The sequence below is a fragment of the Alosa pseudoharengus genome, unplaced genomic scaffold (assembly GCF_046254945.1).
Source record: "Alosa pseudoharengus isolate Yale_2024_CS ecotype anadromous, Long Island Sound unplaced genomic scaffold, YU_APseudo_1.1 YU_APseudo_1.1_scf_13, whole genome shotgun sequence".
In the NCBI taxonomy this organism is placed as follows: domain Eukaryota; kingdom Metazoa; phylum Chordata; class Actinopteri; order Clupeiformes; family Clupeidae; genus Alosa; species Alosa pseudoharengus.
The window spans coordinates 3,873,846-3,894,207 of record NW_027468598.1 but is presented as its reverse complement, the minus strand read 5'-3'; the positions used below and the strand labels follow the sequence as shown (position 1 = coordinate 3,894,207).

At 40.5% G+C, this 20,362-nt stretch overlaps 1 protein-coding gene across 2 annotated transcripts in view; it reads left to right on the top strand.

Moving 5' to 3' along the window:
• The window catches only part of LOC143121477 (delta(14)-sterol reductase TM7SF2), a 59,526-nt gene that overhangs the window by 16,887 nt on the left and 22,277 nt on the right, over window positions 1–20,362 (top strand). For both annotated transcript variants that reach the window (XM_076281842.1, XM_076281843.1), the window contains exons 2-11: window positions 6,078–6,135; window positions 6,246–6,357; window positions 6,463–6,650; window positions 7,945–7,999; window positions 9,507–9,701; window positions 9,797–9,897; window positions 10,001–10,120; window positions 11,003–11,171; window positions 11,309–11,389; window positions 11,483–11,605. In XM_076281842.1, the coding sequence (XP_076137957.1) occupies window positions 6,109–6,135; window positions 6,246–6,357; window positions 6,463–6,650; window positions 7,945–7,999; window positions 9,507–9,701; window positions 9,797–9,897; window positions 10,001–10,120; window positions 11,003–11,171; window positions 11,309–11,389; window positions 11,483–11,605 (1,171 nt within the window). In that variant the 5' untranslated portion in view covers window positions 6,078–6,108. The remainder of the gene's footprint in view (window positions 1–6,077; window positions 6,136–6,245; window positions 6,358–6,462; window positions 6,651–7,944; window positions 8,000–9,506; window positions 9,702–9,796; window positions 9,898–10,000; window positions 10,121–11,002; window positions 11,172–11,308; window positions 11,390–11,482; window positions 11,606–20,362) is intronic.

The window sequence follows — 20,362 nt, the reverse complement described above, 5'->3', positions numbered from 1 at the left end:
TTTTTTTTTCAATACATAATGTTTTTGAACAGTTTACTTACAGTAATACTGTTTCTAAAAAAAGTAGGGTGATATATATTTTACGTTTTCCCTTTAGTTGAGTTCAAAATAAAACGTACACAACAAAATAACAAACACTTGATTTAAAAAAAAATAGTCGTTTAGATTAGTCGAATAATCGAAAAATTAGTCGAAAGATTAGTCGTTAGAAAATTAGTCGTTAGTGGCAGCACTAAAACAATTAGATGGATATCTAAGTTAACGATAAGTAAGTTATTTTCAAATCATCGATTGCTCAAAGAGGAGAAAGCTAGACAGCGAGAACCGAGCTTTATATAACGATACGGGGGCAATACCACGCAAAACTGTCATGTTAACGCCAACTAAATATGATGTGACAGTTTTGCGCGGAATTGCCCTGGACCTCTTCTATATATATTCTGAGACAGGCGATTTTAAGCGCCAATTTGAAGCACCTCTACTAGACAAAGCATATATTTTGAGCATGCATAGGGTAGGCTAGGCCCATTCAACAGTGAACTGAGACCACAGAATAGTTTACGATTTAAGAAGGCAATATGATTGATCCACCACAATCTAGTTAAGCTTACATGCATTCACTGCCCAACAGCGTGATATTCCTGGGTTTCCAGGATTTCGGGTCAACCTAAAAAAACAAAAAATTAAACTTGCTGATTAATGGGTTCAAGGAACCAGCTGTGGAATATCCATCCTTGTCTCAGCTCAAATGTTATTTTAAGTTCACGTTAAGATCTTAAAAATAGCCAAGGCTACTCTAGCCTGGTGTTACCATCCTACGTACTTCCGGCCAAAATTTGATTTCAGCCTCGCACGTATGGTGTATGACGAAGAGAAACGTAGTCACAGGCGGTAAGGACCAGGCTAAGGCTACTCAGTTTTTCTCCCCAATTAGGCTACTCTTATATTGCCTTATTTCTCCTCATTTCGAATGTTGCCTTTTAGGCTACTTATTTTATTTCACATTAAACATTAGGCCTAGGCCTACAATCTTCTATTTCTGGAATTTCCCCTTGGGGATCAATAAAGTATCTATCTATCTAGAACTAGGCTCCATCCATCCATCCTAATATTATACATACATACATATACATATCCTAAACACGCACGTTAAACATTATGATGCTCCGGACCTTTGCTTGAGGAAATTTTCCGTAACTGGACCTCGCTGAAGATTAATTGAATACCCCTGGTGTATAGTAACATAAATTAATTTATTGTGTGGCCCCCCATTAACGGAATTCCACAAAATTTGGCGTGCATACAGAGGGTGTCATAATGATCCTACACTTCCAATTTCGTGCAGTTTTGACTATGTTAGGTCACAGATACCTTCAATTACAACACCTCATTTTTACTTTTTTGTGTTTAACTAGGTGGCGCTATACATGAAATGAGTGGTTATGGAATGGGTTGACATGGCCCCTTGAGATCAACATACAAAAAAAAAATGGTCCTCCTAAACCCTACGGTTTTCGAGATATTCACAGAAAATGTGTCTGCCCTACCCTCCTTTCGGGGGGTCCAGTCCAGCGGGGGGGCTACAGATCAAAACGAAAAACGATGGTTCCATGCTATCCATGTGGGGTTACATGCCCACCAAGTTTCGTGTACCCCGGTCTTTCAGTGTCCCGGGACTCATTGATGGAAATTTGGGCATGCGAAAAAAAAAAAAAAAATAATATTCTGACTAAACCTATGACCGCCGCTTCACTGCGCGGCGGTCATAATAAATGTTAAATATAGCCTAGATATCTGTAAATATTAGCCTAGATGATCAGATGATTTGCAGTTCTATGTCATGTCAGGTCTACTGCAGTGAATAGGCTATACAACTTTGATAATTTTTATAGCCTATGTGGTCTTTGTGCCCTCCACCAAATATGCCCAACTGAAGGCCAAGTGGCCTTGCCCCCAGAATGGTGAAATTCCAAGCCTGGTCTCACTCATTGGATCCAAATAACAGTAATAGCAACCTCCAAGTCATGGTAGGGTAAGTTAAGCGATAAGCACAACGGGACACTTTTTTAAACTATTTTAACTATTTAAACTATCACCTTATGTAGGCCTATCAGTGCTTTCTAAACATATTGAACACACTTTTAAAAATACCATAATAATACCGAAAACCGCGATCATTTTGGTCACTATAACCGTGAGGTTAAATTTTCATACCGTTACATCCCTAACCACGGCGTTCCTCCAACACCTGGCGCGGCCTAGCCTCCACTGCCACAGACTCCCCGGCACTGAGCACCGTAACTCCGATGCTACGCTCCGTCGTCTCACCAGTTGGGGCGGCAGACTCCAGCTCCATCGCAGCCGGACCACTTTGCGCAATCAGGCTACAGCTACCGACGTTGGCGTCCCTCCTCTGCTGCCTTGTCGCAGAGCTGTCCTCCGCTGCTCCCGGCCGCTCCACTCCACCACGGTCGCGCCAAGGCCTAGACCTTCTATCTGGCTCGTGCCATCGGATTTCACACAACCAACTTTTTTTCCCCGCCTTATTTTTCTAAAAAGCGCCGGCGAACAGGCCAACTCGAATAGGCACCTGCACAGCATGGTGCCTCCCACACGCACCCAAAGGCTTACAGTTCAGTTTTTCAGAGGGCCCTTCCGCCGAAGCTGCCCAACCGTCGTGCCTCAAGGCACCACCTCCTTGCCGCTCCACCTGCTCCGCAGCCAGGGCCACCGCCAACTCCAGCCTAAAGCCGCCCTGCGGGGGCAGGGGCTCCTCGCGGTGAAGTCAGCGCCCAGGCCGGCGTCACCACCTCATCTTCCAAGGCCGCTTCCTCAGGCCGCTCTCCCGGTCGCATGAAGTCCTTCTCCGCCGTGGCCACTGCATGGAGACACTCTTCAGGCAAGCACTCCTCCTGTAGCCAGGCCCAGGCGACAGCTGGTCTCCTCCCGCGGCTTCTACTGAAGGCCTCTGTAAGCTTTTTAGTACCCCTTACAAGGGCTCTCTTCGGATCCTCTTGCTTGGGCCTCCACCTAGCGGTGAGCATGGACAGATTATGAACTTTCGGGCCCCTGGGCCCAGATGTATTAAGGGCCCCCCACTAATTGTCACATGTGGAAGGGGGGTTTGGGGGTCCTCCCTCAGAAATGTTTTAATTTGTTTGATGTGATTTCCTGTATTCTGGTGCATTTTGGGGATGGCCAATACTAAATTCAATCAGATTCATAGCCTACATCCTGATGTGTTGATATTGAGGCAACGATTTCATGCAAAGGCTTGGGCTTAAGGGCCCCCTGACCCCTTGGGCCCCTGGGACTGGGCCCAGTAGGCCCGTGCAGTAATCCATCCCTGGCGGTGAGGTCTCCCACTCCCGGCTCCTCCAGCACTGAAGACACTGTCTCCTACAGAACGCAACTTGCTCCTCCATGGAAAACGTACCCTACAGGTGCTGCTTTGGAAAGCAGCAGACTGTCCTGATCCACCGGCTGTGGATATCACCGCGTTTGAATGGAGTAAGAAGACAGGGATGAAGAGAGGAGAGGAACTCGCCCACCCTCGATTCAAGTCCTGTTGCTCCTCCTGATTTGTTAGATGTTATCAGCTGTAAATGCAAAGCTGGGTTAAAACTGTGTATACATGTATCTGGACAGTGCAGCTGTGCAGCTGCAGGCCTGGCCTGTAGTAATTATTGTTTCTGCAAAGGCAGTGATGTTACATGTTGCAATATATTTACACAGCAAAAAGAGCAGAAGGACAGGGATGAAGAGTCTGGAGAAGATGACGACAGGACAATGGATGAGGACAGTGAGGAGTAGTAGAGGCTAGTTCTTCCCTTTGTTATTCAATTGTGAGTCACAGCAGCGGGCCAGTGAATAGCAATTTCCAAAATTATTGTGGAATTCAGAAATAACTTGAGGATCCAAATTATTCCTGAACACTGAACATTTTTATCCTCCGTCTAAAAAAATCTGTCTAAATCGCCCCCAAAAACTCAGCTTAATCAGCTTAATGAAAGTAAGAACGTGACCAAACCATGTTTAAATAGTGATTTGGAATCTTGAAAATGTCAGATATGGACTCAGCATCTAACCCCTAAAAACATACTAACATTGTCCATTTTGGCCAAGCAGCTCCTATATAATATGATCAATATAGGTGATTATGCTCATTTATGCTAATTAGCTTAACACAAATTGCCCAACATTATGCAAATTAGCATCCGGCAGTTTCTGCATGCTGGGGACCCATAATGTATATTTCTATCATAAAACTTTGGTGTACTCAACATTTCCGGATTCACCTTCTGTCATCTGGACTATTTCACTTACATTGATTGATTTCAGGAAAAAAGCTTGTGTTAGTGACTGTATTTCTGTTTCAAAGGAGTAAAATTGGGATTATTATAATATTTTTTTGTGTTTTGTTTTTTACTTTTTTTTGGTGAAGCACTGCTTCACCTGTAGTCTTATAGAAGCCTCCTCTAATACGAGCTGTACCTGGTAATGTGCTGAATGGCAAATGTCTAAATGTAGGCATGAATATAGGCCGCTGAGCATAGGTATGTATGGGTGTGGTGGAGCAGTGGTAACGTAACTGACAAAAGGTTGGCCTGGGTCCAAACCCACCGTTTTGAGTCTGTGTCACTTATGATAAAGCCATCTGCTAAATACCAGTCAACTTTAGATGTGGCTTCCATACCTCACCATACATCATCTGCCTTTTATGCATAAATAGAGGTGTCTTTAGCCAGACACATAAGGGTGTGATATCCAATGCCGTTTGTGTTGTACTGTGTGATTCAACTGAAAGACAAATGTACTGACTGACTTTCAGAAAGTATTTCATCTGCACTGTAAATGCTTTAAAGATAGGTAGACTGGTGCACAAATATCACTTGATTTCTGTCATTCATAGAAAAATGTAAAGAATTGTATGCATCATTTTCATGAGGGGTGGGGGTGAAAGTAATTCAAGTCAAGTCTCTTTGTTTATAAAGCACATTTAAAAACAACAGGAGTTGACCCAAAGTGCTTTACAAGCAGTGTTGGGAGTAACACATTATAAAGTAACATGTTACTGTAATTCCACTACTTTTAGCGGTAACAAGCATGTAACAAAGTCATTTTTTTAATCAAGTAACACAGTTACAATTACTGAATTTAAATGGGTTTGTTACTTGCGTTACTCTGGTTATCTTGTGTGAAAAATGAACGACTTCAGCAGACAAGATGACAGATGCACATATGCTGCTTCTGATCTAACATCGCCTGACCTTAGCAGTGTTTCCCACAATTGTGTTTCGTGTTTCCATTGCAGATGCATTCTTTACAGTTAATAGCAGTCTCCTCACATTCTTCCTTATTTCTGATGTAAAACATGCAACAGTTTAGGCTACAATTTAAATGGACATTTTAAAAGCATTTCCCTTTTGTTTCCATCTCTTAAACCCCAAGTGGTAGCCTGAAGAGTAACAACAGGTTAAGCACTGCACTGAGTCATGTCACTGTGGGGAAACTGAAGAGGAGTCAGTGCACCACCGTGCATATTAGGCCTAGTGGTACTAGCATACTAGTAGTAGTAGGCTGGTAGTAGGCAGTATATTTATCAAACCATATGGTGAGGGTGGCTTAAAACAAGGTCAGGGGGGCCTTCATGTAGAATGTTTGGGGTTAGAAAAGTTTGAGAACTCATGTACAAGGCTACTGTTTGATTTGAAGGGTTGAGACTACAGTAAATAGGTCTAAAAATTATGTTTATTGTGTGTGTGACTTCAGTACTGTTCCCCATGACATTTTAAAAGCAGACAAAAGTAACTCAAAAGTTACTTTTTCTATTAACTAATTACTTTTGATATACAGTAATTGGTAAAGTAATTCAATTACTTTTGAAAGAAGTAACTAGTAACTGTAACTAATTACTAATTTCCAATAACTTAACAACACTGTTCACAAGTAAGGCAGAGTGGTAAATTGACTGTACATACAAACATGGAAACGGAGCCCAGCGTTGCAAGGATTGAAAGAGGTACAGTATGACATAAAAGATAAAAAAGTGCTAAATGTCTCATTCTGCTGTCAAGGTTAAACCAAGGTTGAACCGAACAGTACAAGATGAGTGAACACACACATTTAAAGCAGGTGAGACATGCTCTGTTTCTTTCCCTCTCACACACACTCACTAAAATTTGAACACAATTGTTAAACTGCACATAACCATCATCTACAAACTACTCAATCTCCCCTGTCAGCTTAATGGAAGTGCTGCAACACACTGCGCCAGAAATGAGGAACAACACAACAAATGCAGTGATGGAAAATGCAGTAAGAAGGTGCAGCAGGACGACACATGGAGCACTTTCCGTGAGAGCTTCCACCACAGTAGACCATGATGTTGGTATACCATGGCAACCCTACTGTCTGTCTGTCTACTGGGCTACAACATCTATCTCTCCAATGTTTTCACAGGCATAATTAGAGTGTGCACCCTGATGACACCAACACTAACACTGTTGTACGAAGGCTGTCGCCGTCCGTCTGAGCCCTGGGCCCTGTTGGGTGACACAAACATGCCATTGTGGGACTGGACAATACTGTTTGTAGTTCTCATATATACTGTACTGCAGGGAACTCTCTACTATTTACCATTTGGCCCAGTAAGTCACTGAATAATTGAAGTCTGCTTAAGGTACACTGTGCAAGATTTTCGGGAAGAGCTCACAGATACATAGTAATTCTTAGAGTTGAAAAGGATGGCCAAACGATGTACAGTATATGGGATTAATGCAACACCAATACACGGAACAATGCTTCTCAATATTGTATGCTCTCTAATTATGTTAAATTAAATCAGACCCGGCACCAGATTTAAAACGGTCAGGGTGCGACTGAAATGTGAAGAGAGAGCGTTGCCAAAAACCCAATACCTTAGGCATGCAGTGTACATTTTTATGTCTACAAGCAATTACCTGATGTAGTGCTATCACATAAACACACACACACACACACACACAGAGCGCTGCCAGTAGGCTACGCACAGGAACCGACAAAACCCAATGCTATTTGAACCTCTATGATAATTTTATCATAGTTCCAATACAATGCCACAAACGTAAAGTTCAATTTGCTATGGCAATGGTAAAATATATAGCTTAAACTGCACGTTTGCCCTCTCTGACTGAGCTGACCAAAAAAAAAATATATAGACCTAAAGCCTATATAATTTTTCCACGAAACTTGGCATGCATTAATCCTACCCTTGGAACATGATCCTACCCTTCAAATTTTGTGCAGTTTCAAACATATCAGCCAAAGATATCTGCGATTGCAATGCCTCGTTTTTGCTTTTTCAGTTTTAACTAGGTGGTGCTATACCTCAAATGAGTGGATATAGGATGGGTTGACATGGCCCCTTGAGACCCAACATACAAAAAAAAGTTGATCATGCTAGACCTTACGGTTCTCGAGCTATTCAAAACGGTGTCTGGCCTACCCTTCTTTCGAGGGGCCCGGTGCGGCGGGTGGGCGACGGATCAAAACGAAAAACAATGGTTCTGTGTCATCCTTGTGGGGCTACATGCCCACTAAGTTTCATGCAGCCTGGTCTTTCAGTATCCTGGGAATCGTTGACACAAATTTACTTCACCAGCGCGGTAATAAGAAGCCTAATGATAACAGTACAGTGCATTTTCATGCACTGTAATAAAGAGAATGTACTGCTGTAACCTTGGTTCTTTAAAGGAGAAAAACACTGTGCATGTATGTTTACATTTATCACAACCATGTGAAGTGTGCACAACACTATTTCTATATTTGAAATTGTGAATGTGTGTCCTCATTTAGCAAAAATCACAAATCACAAGGAATAAATAGTAATCTTAGGTAATCAATATGCTGTTCCTCTCTCATGACATCAATAAAAGACAACTATAATGTGTCTTTGTTTTGTAGGTAGAACTTGGTGGAAAGGGTAGCAATGGAAAGGTCTTAAAATACAATTGCAACAGTAAGTATTTAAGCCTAATAGGGGTGTAAAGATTAACCGATACGTATCCGTTTTTAATGTGTAAGATACGGCTACATCGATACGTGAAGCCCCGTATCGGAATAAAACTGAAATGAACTGGTCGTTATATCGATTTACTTGTTACGAATCGGTTCACAACCTTTTCTGCTCGCTCAGACTCTCATTTACGTTCCAAGCAGCGCGTTCATCCCACGTCCGGTTTTGAAACTATACGTGGCACGGAATTGTGGGTAATGCAGTTCGTTTTTGGCTACATTCATTGCCCAAAGTTGTCAAATGACCTCATTACCCATACATCTACTGCAACTTAAGCACGTGACAACTCGCACTCGGTCGTTTGTTGTACAGTTTTTACTCTTTTGTTTTTCAAAATCCAGCGCGAAATTAAACACTAAACAGCAACGCTAGTCTGTATAGTATAGCCTTACGTTTGATGAAGGGATTTCCTTAATGTTAAATAATAATTTGACCTTTTGCTAAAACGATGCACAAATTATTAGCCAATTATTTTGTTCATATTCACTCAGACTTGTGGAATCATAGGTTTCTGCATTAGGTCTACCGTTGAAACAAAATAAACCCAGAGAGTTCATTGATATGTAGGCCTGTTTTATTCTTGTAGGCTATATGAGAAAAGGCCAAGAGTGTCTTAAGCACTGTTTTATTTTATTTCGGTATTGTCTTACCTCAACAAGGCTACAGCTCCATGAAAACAATCAGATATAGGCTAACTATAAAATCTATAAAGTCTATAAAAAATATGTTGTATTTGGCTGCTGTGTTTGACTGAAATGTAGACTATTCTTTTTTCATTTTAATACAGTACAGTATATGAAACAAACCTCAGTTTAGATAATCATATTCACACATTTTTTTGCCTAATTGACAACCATGACCATGATAACTGATCATATAAAATTAATGTGCACCTTGAGCAAATGATAAAAAATCTTTCAGAATGCTTTCCATTCTTGAACTGCATCGAATCGCATCGAATCGTACTGAATCGTTTTTTATGAACATGTATCTTTTCTTGTATCGAATCGTGCCCATGTATCTAGATGCGAATCGTATCGTCTTTTACATGAGAGATTCACACCCCTAAAGCCTAATGACTCTCAAAGGAGAATTCAGACTATTTTTCACATAAATCTCTGTTTCTCGAGGTTACCAAGTAATGTCGGTATGAAAGGGAAAAGGGGGGGGGGGGTCAGTGCTATCTACCTACCTACCTGATCTTAAAGATGCCCCCAGAGTGTAGCACTGTAGCTGCCTGGCTGCTCTAGCTGTCAGCTGCAGCAACTTGAGCTAGGTAGCACCGATTTTTTCATACCGACAGTACTCAGTAATCTTGAGAAACAGAGATCTATTTTCCTTTGTCCTGTTGTCCTTTAATAGATTAAAACTGATGTTTTTCCGACACACATTATTATATTTGGCTATTGAGGTTTGTATGATTGAATGTATTTTCTATTTTCTCCAACAGGTTTGCATGCATTTGTTGTGAGCTCAGCTGTCCTGGTGGGGATGTGGAGTGGTTGTGTGTTCCAGGCATGTCTGATCATAAACAGAGTCTATTCTCTCATGTATGCCTGTTGCGTGGTCTCTTTACTCATGGCTATAGTTGTATATCTGCACTCATGTAAACAGCAAACATCAAATGAAATTCACACGAAAACTGGTCAGTGAATTTTCTTTTACAGCATTCCATTTAGGAGATGTTTTTATATTTTCATGAAATGTTTTTTCTGTAGTCTCCTTTTTATTTTCTCACAGGACTGCTTCGAGACTTTTCTCTTGGTAAGGAGATTAGCCCTCGGATTGCTGGCATTGACATGAAACAGTTTTTCATGGTCAGAATTGGATTTATGGGATGGGTAAATTGGAGCATTATTGCACAATGACACATACAGAAATGACCTTGAATTTTATGTCATTCCTCATAATCTAATTAACCATTTTATCTTGTTACATGTGCAGGGAATAGTAATGATATGTTATCTATTGGCTGAGATTGAAAGAGACGGACTAGTTTCTCTCCCTATGCTTCTCGTGGTGATCTTTCAACTTCTTTACATAGTGGAGTTCTTTATAGACGAGGTTGGTAAATTGAAATAAACAAAGGCTTCGATTGCTTGTTTACCTTTTTCCTCTTAAAGTAATCTGCCTGAGTATTACAGGGTTGTGCACAATTCGAATTGCAACTCTGCTTCCTGTTTGCTACCTCAATTGAAATGCAAGTGAAATTCAAGAATTGAATTGGAATTTAAGAGCCAAATTCAATTCTGGAATTTTGCAGAAGCCTCAGCTGAGTAAAGGTACACATATCAAAATAGAGAAGTTCTCTTAGTTGTATCAGATCTTTGTCAAACAACTATACTTCCCTCCTTCACACATTGTTTGTTATAAGATGACATGAACAGTATTTTGCATTGTTCTCACGTAGAAGGTATACAAATTTGGTTTGTCAAAAAGTCCTCTAGCAAGTCTTTTCAAAAAGTCTTCATAGGCAGGTCTTGCCACTCAGGTAACATCTCCAGGCAGTTATTTCAGACTAACAAGCTAAAATAAGGCTAAAAAGACATCATTTTTAACTTGCTCACTGCGTATGCACCAACATTCGTGATAAGGGTCATTACCATTGTGATAGGGAAGTAAACAGAAGGCAAAACGCCCATCATGCCATTTCCATGGTTACATAACAGGAAGGAGGCAGGATATGTGTAGGCAACTGCTTGTCGTTACAAACTGTCCCCACACATGTCTATGGGGGATTCTGTAAGTGCTATGTCTCCTCAAGGCTGGGGAATAAAATGCCCCATTGTATCAGATACCTAGTGCCATTCACGCTTAGCTAGTATCGACACCTTATTCAAGAAAGCCAAGGTAAAAGAGGTTTTCCATTCTATGTCTGCTTAAAACGAGGATGTTGACAATGCATTAAAGACCATATTTTCATATTTTGTGTTGCATCTCACGCAGGCCTCAGTTTTGCCCACCAGGGAATTCACAAATGAGGGTATTGGCTTCCTCATGATCCACGGAGAATACATTTACCTTCCCTTTTGTTCAAGCACTCCTGCATTCTTCCTTTTCCATAGGCCTTTACAGATCAATATCCCCACTGGCATTCTCATTTGTCTTCTCTATGGTACTTGTGTACATAACACCTTATCTACTTTATCCTTGGAATACAGCTATATCCGAAAATGTGCAAAATAGAAATGTTTATAATAGTTTTATTTCTATTAACTATATCTATTTATGTCTATATCTATTTCTAAATAGGTGTAGGTTTGGTCATTTATCATTTTTCCAATGATCAAAAGGGTCGTTTCCGGAAAGACCCCAGTGATCCTGCTATTTCAAGTAAATACTATACTATATGTATATATATATATACCAATTTTGGTAGTATGCCATCTTTCATCATGTTATTATTTTATTCTGAATCAACTGTAGGTCTGAAAACTATTTCAAGTCCCACTGGGCAGAATCTGTTAGTGTCTGGCTGGTTTGGATGGGTTCGTCACCCAAACTATCTTGGTGATATTCTGATGACTTGGGCGTGGACTCTTCCTTGTGGTAAGATTTGTGGAGGGTTATATTGGTTACTCTCCTTTTTCACTTTACTTATATTTTGGTGCCAGTATTATTGTATAATTGGTTGGCCTTGCAATAAGTATTCATATGTATACATATACATATATGTTTATCCTTTCTACTTTTTAAATGTGGTTACTTTACACTGCTAAACTTTGGGGGCATGTTCATGATACCCATGTCAAGTCAAGTCAACTTTATTTATACTGTACAGTGAATTTCATACACAGAGGTCATTCAATTAGCTTTACATAAACATAGCCAAAAAGTAATAGCAGATAAAAGCATAGAAGCGCAACAGTCAAAAAATAGTTTAAAAAAATTAAAGATCATAAAAAAAAGAAAACATAAAACACACAAGGTAAAATAATGTCCGTCTAGGAGGAGTATGTTAAAATTGATCATGTAACATCAATGTAATTGCCATTCTTTCTGTTGCCAGGTGGTGGCGCTATGCCAAATATACATTATGGGCATGTGAATATCATCACTACCATGGTATTCAAAGACCTGTGAAATGTAAAATATTTCAAGTCATGCATGGTGAATTAAGACACATTTATTGTTAACGTGGAAGGGTATTAAAATTCATAGTTTCGCCATTTCGTCAAATTACAACATATCAAAAAAAGCTTCACAATTTAGAATCAGAAGCATATTGGCATCATGTATACCAACTTTCACATGAATCGGATCAATCGTCTAGGAGGAGTACGTTAAAATTGATCATGTCCACAATGCACAAAATCCCAATTACCTCACTTCTTGTGGGCGTGGCTAATGGCATGTTAATACAAAAGTTGTTTGTTTTTGGGAGTTACATACACCCACCAAATTTGGTGTGTGTATCTAAAACTATATGCCAACCACAAGTCACAGTGACATAAGGGGGCGCTATGGAGTTCCTGGGCAACGCCCGGTGCTAAGCTTTTATCCCTGTCTATTCACTGTATCACTTGATGTGTGTGCCAAATTTCATGCGTTTTCACCCATGGGAAGCACCTCTTTTGGCATCATGATTCATTACATATTTCATCACATATTAGTCTGCACAAAATCCCAAATACCTCACTTCCTGTTGGGCGTGGCTAATGCATTGTACATACGAAAGTTGTTCATCTTGGGGAGATACAGACACCTACCAAATTTGGTGTGTGTAGCTGAAAGTATATGCCCACCACAGGATCAGTCATCTAAGGGGGCGTAAGGGGGCGCTAGCGAGCCTCTGGGCCATACCCGGGGCCAAGCTTTTTTACCTAGCTGCTTTGTGTGACACTTGATGTGTGTGCCAAATTTCAAGACTTTTCGATTATGTTAACCACCTCAAAATATTTGCCAACCACGGGATCAGTCACCTAAGGGGGCGCTAGCGAGTCCCTGGGCCACGCCCGGGGTCAAGCTCTTGTACCTAACTGCGATGCGTGACACCTGACGTGTGTGCCAAATTTCAAGAGTTTTCGACCATGTTAACCACCTCAAAAACAGGAAAGCAAAAAAGTAGAATAACAATAATAAAATATAGCCGCAAGCGGCAATGGCGGGCCCGAGCACCTGCGGGCCGCAACCCGTGACATGTCGGAATTCAACAAAGCACCGACGTAGTGCGTTTGTGAAATGTACATATTTGATGCGTGTGCTATTTGTTTTTGTATTTTATTTTCTGCCACATTTACTCGTTTGGCCAGGTGGGGGCGCAATGCAAGGCAGGCCCATTGGTTGTCATCATAATCATAATATATATTAACCTGAGAAATTTCAGACCATTCATTTTAAGCAAAGAACATTTCTGATACACTTTTTGGATGGCCAGATCGTGGCGCTATGTTAGGCATGGAATTTACACATGTGAATATCATCACAATAATGATATCCAAAATGTTTGTAAACTTTCAGATCAATCACTTAAGGCATTGTCCATTTCTGGCACATTTCCTGCATGGCCAGGTGGTGGCGCTATGCCAGGCAGGCCCATTGGGGGTCTGGATATCATCATAATCATTACACTATTAACCTGAGAAGTTTCAGACCATTCATTCAATGCACTGTGATTTATGACACATTTCCTGTTTATGTGGTGAGATATTAAAATCATATCAAATATATTACAACATTCCAAAATCCATTCACAATTCAACATCAGCGACATCTTGGCATAATGTTTGCCAAATTTCAAATGAATCTGCAAAACCGTCTAGGAGGAGTATGTTCAAATTGATCAAGTGACATCAGTATAATTGTCATTCTTTCTGTTGCCAGTTGGTGGCGCTATGCCAAACATGCATTATGGGCATGTGAATATTACCATTAACATGGTCTTCAATGACCTGTGAAATTTAAAACATTTCAAGCCATGCATGGTGAATTATGACACATTTATTGTTTATGTGGAAGGGTATTAAAATTAATAATTTCGCCATTTCGTCAAATTACAACATATCAAAAAAAAACTTCACAATTTATAATCAGGAACATCTCGGCATCATGTATACCAACTTTGACATGAATCGGATCAACCGTCTAGGAGGAGTACGTTAAAATTGATCATGTCCACAACGCACAAAATCTCAATTACCTCACTTCCTGTGGGTGTGGCTAATGGCATGTTAATACAAAAGTTGTTTGTTTTTGGGAGTTACATACACCCACCAAATTTGGTGTGTGTATCTAAAACTATATGCCAACCACAAGTCACTGTGACGTAAGGGGGCGCTATGGAGTTCCTGGGCAACGCCCGGTGCCAAGCTTTTATCCCTGTCTATTCACTGTACCACTTGATGTGTGTGCTAAATTTCATGCGTTTTCGACTATGTTAACCACCTCAAAATATTTGCCAACCACGAGATCAGTCACTTAAGGAGGCGCTAGCGAGTCCCTGGGCCACGCCCGGGGTCAAGCTCTTGTACCTAACTGCGATGCATGACACCTGACGTGTGTGCCAAATTTCAAGAGGTTTCGACCATGTTAACCACCTCAAAAACAGGAAAGCAAAAAAGTGAAATAACAATAATAATAATAATAATAATCCTTACAAAAACAATAGGGCCTTGCGCCCTTCGGGTGCTCGGGCCCTAAATATAGCCGCAAGCGGCAATGGCGGGCCCGAGCACCTGCGGGCCGCAACCCATGACATTTCAGAATCCAACAAAGCACCGACGTGGTGCATTTGTAAAATGTACATATTTGATATGTGTGTTATTTGTTTTTGCATGTTATTTTCTGGCACATTTACTTGCTTGGCCAGGTGGGGCAATATGCAAGGCAGGCCCATTGTGTGTCATCATAATCATAATATATATTAACCTGAGAAATTTCAGATTATTCATTTTAAGCAAAGAACATTTTTGATACACTTTTTGGCCAGATGGTGGCGCTATATTAGGCATGTGAATTACACATGTGAATATCATCACAATAATGATATCCAATATTTTGTAAAGTTTCAGATCAACCAATAAAGGCATTACCAATTTCTGGCACATTTTCCTGCTTGGCCAGGTGGTGGCGCTATGCCAGGCAGGCCCATAGGGTGTCTGGATATCATCATAATTATAATATCTATTAACCTGAGAAGTTTCAGACCATTCATTCAAAGCATAGAGCATTTCTGGCATATTTCCTGTTTGGCCAGATGGTGGCGCTATGCTAGGCATATGAATTATATGTGTGAATATCATCACACTAATGATATCCAATATTTTATAAAGTTTCAGATCAATCACTTAAGGCATTGTCCATTTCTGGCACATTTCCTACTTGGCCAGGGGGTGGCGCTATGTCAGGCAGGCCCATTGGGTGTCTGGATATCATCATAATCATAATATCTATTAACCTGAGAAGTTTCAGACCATTCATTCAATGCACTGTGATTATATGACACATTTCCAGTTTATATGGTGAGATATTAAAATCATGACATATTACAACATATCAAAAATCCCTCAGCAAATTTAACATCAGCAACATCTTGGCATAATGTTAGCCAAATTTCACATGAATCCGGCAAACCGTCTAGGAGGAGTATGTTAAAATTGATCATGTAACATCAATGTAATTGCCATTCTTTCTGTTGCCAGGTGGTGGCGCTATGCCAAATATACATTATGGGCATGTGAATATCATCACTACCATGGTATTCAAAGACCTGTGAAATTTAAAACATTTCAAGCCATGCATGGTGAATTAAGACACATTTATTGTTAACGTGGAAGGGTATTAAAATTCATAGTTTCGCCATTTCGTCAAATTACAACATATCAAAAAAAGCTTCACAATTTAGAATCAGAAGCATATTGGCATCATGTATACCAACTTTCACATGAATCGGATCAATCGTCTAGGAGGAGTACGTTAAAATTGATCATGTCCACAATGCACAAAATCCCAATTACCTCACTTCCTGTGGGCGTGGCTAATGGCATGTTAATACAAAAGTTGATTGTTTTTGGGAGTTACACACACCCACCAAATTTGGTGTGTGTATCTAAAACTATATTCCAACCACAAGTCACAGTGACATAAGGAGGCGCTATGGAGTTCCTGGGCCAAGCCCAGTGCCAAGGCTTTTCCCCTGTGTATTCATGGTACCTCTTGACGTGTGTGCCAAATTTCATGCGTTTTCACCGATGGGAAGAACGTCTTCTGCCATCACAATTCATCACATTTTAGTCCGCACAAAATCCCAAATACCTCACTTCCTGTTGGGCGTGGCTAATGCATTGTACATACGAAAGTTGTTCATCTTGGGGAGATACACATACCTACCGAATTTGATGCGTCTAGCTGAAAGTATGTGCCAACCACTGCCTCAATCACCTAAGGGGGCGCTACTGAGTCCCTGGGCCACGCCCAGGGCCAAGCTCTTGTACCTAACTGCTTTGCGTGACACCTGATATGTGTGCCAAATTTCAAGCGTTTTCGACCATGTTAACCACCTCAAAAAAGGAAAACGCTCTGAGACAAAGTTAATATAATAATAATAATAATAATAAATATAGCCGCAAGCGGCAATGGCGGGCCCGAGCACCTGCGGGCCGCAACCCTTGACATGTCGGAATCCAACAAAGAACCGACGTGGTGCATTTGTGAAATGTACATATTTGATGCGTGTGCTATTTGTTTTTGTATTTTATTTTCTGCCACATTTACTCGCTTGGCCAGGTGGGGGCATAATGCAAGGCAGGCCCATTGGGTGTCATCATAATCATAGTATATATTAACCTGAGAAATTTCAGACCATTCATTTTAAGCAAAGAACATTTCTGATACACTTTTTGGTTGGCCAGATGGTGGCGCTATGTTAGGCATGCAAATTACACATGTGAATATCATCACAATAATGATATCCAATTTTTTTGTAAACTTTCAGATTAATCACTTAAGGCATTGTCCATTTTCTGGCACATTTCCTGCTTGACCAGGTGGTGGCGCTATGCCAGGCCGGCCCATTGGGTGTCTGGATATCATCATAATTATAATATCTATTAACATTAGAAGTTTCAGACCATTTATTCAAAGCATAGAGCATTTCTGACACATTTCCTGCTTGGCCAGAAGGTGGCGCTATGCTAGGCCTGTGAATTACGCATGTGAATATCATCACAATAATGATATCCAATATTTTATAACGTTTCAGATCGATCACTTAAGGCATTGTCCATTTCTGGCAAATCTCCTGCTTGGCCAGGTGGTGGCGCTATGCCAGGCAGGCCCATTGGGTGTCTGGATATCATCATAATTATAATATCTATTAACCTGAGAAGTTTCAGACCATTCATTCAAAGCATAGAGCATTTCTGGCATATTTCCTGTTTGGCCAGATGGTGGCGCTATGCTAGGCATGTGAATTATATGTGTGAATATCATCACAATAATGATATCCAATATTTTATAAAGTTTCAGATCAATCACTTAAGGCATTGTCCATTTCTGGCACATTTCCTACTTGGCCAGGTGGTGGCGCTATGTCAGGCAGGCCCATTGGGTGTCTGGATATCATCATAATCATAATATCTATTAACCTGAGAAGATTCAGACCATTCATTCAATGCACTGTGATTATATGACAAATTTCCAGTTTATATGGTGAGATATTAAAATCATGACATATTACAACATATCAAAAATCCCTTCGCAATTTAACATCAGCAACATCTTGGCATAATGTTAGCCAAATTTCACATGAATCCGGCAAACCGTCTAGGAGGAGTATGTTAAAATTGATCATGTAACATCAATGTAATTGCCATTCTTTCTGTTGCCAGGTGGTGGCGCTATGCCAAATATACATTATGGGCATGTGAATATCATCACTACCATGGTATTCAAAGACCTGTGAAATTTAAAACATTTCAAGCCATGCATGGTGAATTAAGACACATTTATTGTTAACGTGGAAGGGTATTAAAATTCATAGTTTCGCCATTTTGTCAAATTACAACATATCAAAAAAAGCTTCACAATTTAGAATCAGAAGCATATTGGCATCATGTATACCAACTTTCACATGAATCGGATCAATCGTCTAGGAGGAGTACGTTAAAATTGATCATGTCCACAATGCACAAAATCCCAATTACCTCACTTCCTGTGGGCGTGGCTAATGGCATGTTAATACAAAAGTTGATTGTTTTTGGGAGTTACACACACCCACCAAATTTGGTGTGTGTATCTAAAACTATATTCCAACCACAAGTCACAGTGACATAAGGAGGCGCTATGGAGTTCCTGGGCCAAGCCCAGTGCCAAGGCTTTTCCCCTGTGTATTCATGGTACCTCTTGACGTGTGTGCCAAATTTCATGCGTTTTCACCGATGGGAAGAACGTCTTCTGCCATCACAATTCATCACATTTTAGTCCGCACAAAATCCCAAATACCTCACTTCCTGTTGGGCGTGGCTAATGCATTGTACATACGAAAGTTGTTCATCTTGGGGAGATACACATACCTACCGAATTTGATGCGTCTAGCTGAAAGTATGTGCCAACCACTGCCTCAATCACCTAAGGGGGCGCTACTGAGTCCCTGGGCCACGCCCAGGGCCAAGCTCTTGTACCTAACTGCTTTGCGTGACACCTGATATGTGTGCCAAATTTCAAGCGTTTTCGACCATGTTAACCACCTCAAAAAAGGAAAACGCTCTGAGACAAAGTTAATATAATAATAATAATAATAATAATAATAATCCTTACAAAAACAATAGGGCCTTGCGCCCTTCGGTGCTCGGGCCCTAATAATGTAGCCGCAAGCGGCAATGGCGGGCCCGAGCACCTGCGGGCCGCAACCCGTGACATGTCGGAATCCAACAAAGCACTGACGTGGTGCGTTTGTGTAATTTACATATTTGATGCGTGTTCTATATGTGTTTGTATTTTATTTTCTGCCACATGTACTTGCTTGGCCAGGTGGGGGCGCAATGCAAGGCAGGCCCATTGGGTGTCATCATCATCATAATATATATTAACCTGAGAAATTTCAGACCATTCATTTTAAGCAAAGAACATTTCTGATACACTTTTTGGCCAGATGGTGGCGCTATATTAGGCATTTGAATTACACATGTGAATATCATCACAATAATGATATCCAATATTTTGCAAAGTTTCAGATCAACCAATATAGGCATTACCAATTTCTGGCACATTTTCCTGCTTGGCCAGGTGGTGGCGCTATGACAGGCAAGCCCATAGGGTCTCTGGATATCATTATAATTATAATATCTATTAACCTGAGAAGTTTCAAAACTGTCATTCAAAGCATAGAGCATTTCTGGCATATTTCCTGTTTGGCCAGATGGTGGCGCTATGCTAGGCATATGAATTATATGTGTGAATATCATCACAATAATGATATCCAATATTTTATAAAGTTTCAGATCAGTCACTTAAGGCATTGTCCATTTCTGGCACATTTCCTACTTGGCCAGGTGGTGGCGCTATGCCAGGCAGGCCCATTGGGTGTCTGAATATCATCATAATCCTAATATCTAGTAACCTGAGAAGTTTCAGACCATTCATTCAATGCACTGTGACTTTATGACACATTTCCTGTTTATGTGGTGAGATATTAAAATCATGACATATTACAACATATCAAAAATCCCTTCGCAATTTAACATCAGCAACATCTTGGCATCATATTTGCCAAATTTCAAATGAATGTGACAAACCGTCTAGGAGGAGTATGTTAAAATTGATCATGTGACATTAGTGTAATTGCCATTCTTTCTGTTGCCAGGTGGTGGCGCTATGCCAAATATGCATTATAGGCATGTCAATATCATCACTCCCATGGTATTCAAAGACCTGTGAAATTTAAAAATGTCAAGCCATGCATGGTGAATTAAGACACATTTATTGTTTATGTGGAAGGATATTAAAATTCATAGTTTTGCCATTTCGTCAAATTACAACATATCAAAAAAAGCTTCACAATTTAGAATCAGAAGCATATTGGCATCATGTATACCAACTTTCACATGAATCAGATCAACGGTCTAGGAGGAGTATGTTAAAATTGATCATGTCCACAATGCACAAAATTCCAATTACCTCACTTCCTGTGGGCGTGGCTAATGGCATGTTAATGCAAAAGTCGATTGTTTTTGGGAGTTACACACACCCACCAAATTTGGTGTGTGTATCTAAAACTATATGCCAACCACAAGTCACAGTGACATAAGGGGGCGCTATGGAGTTCCTGGGCCAAGCCCAGTGCCAAGGCTTTTCCCCTGTGTATTCATG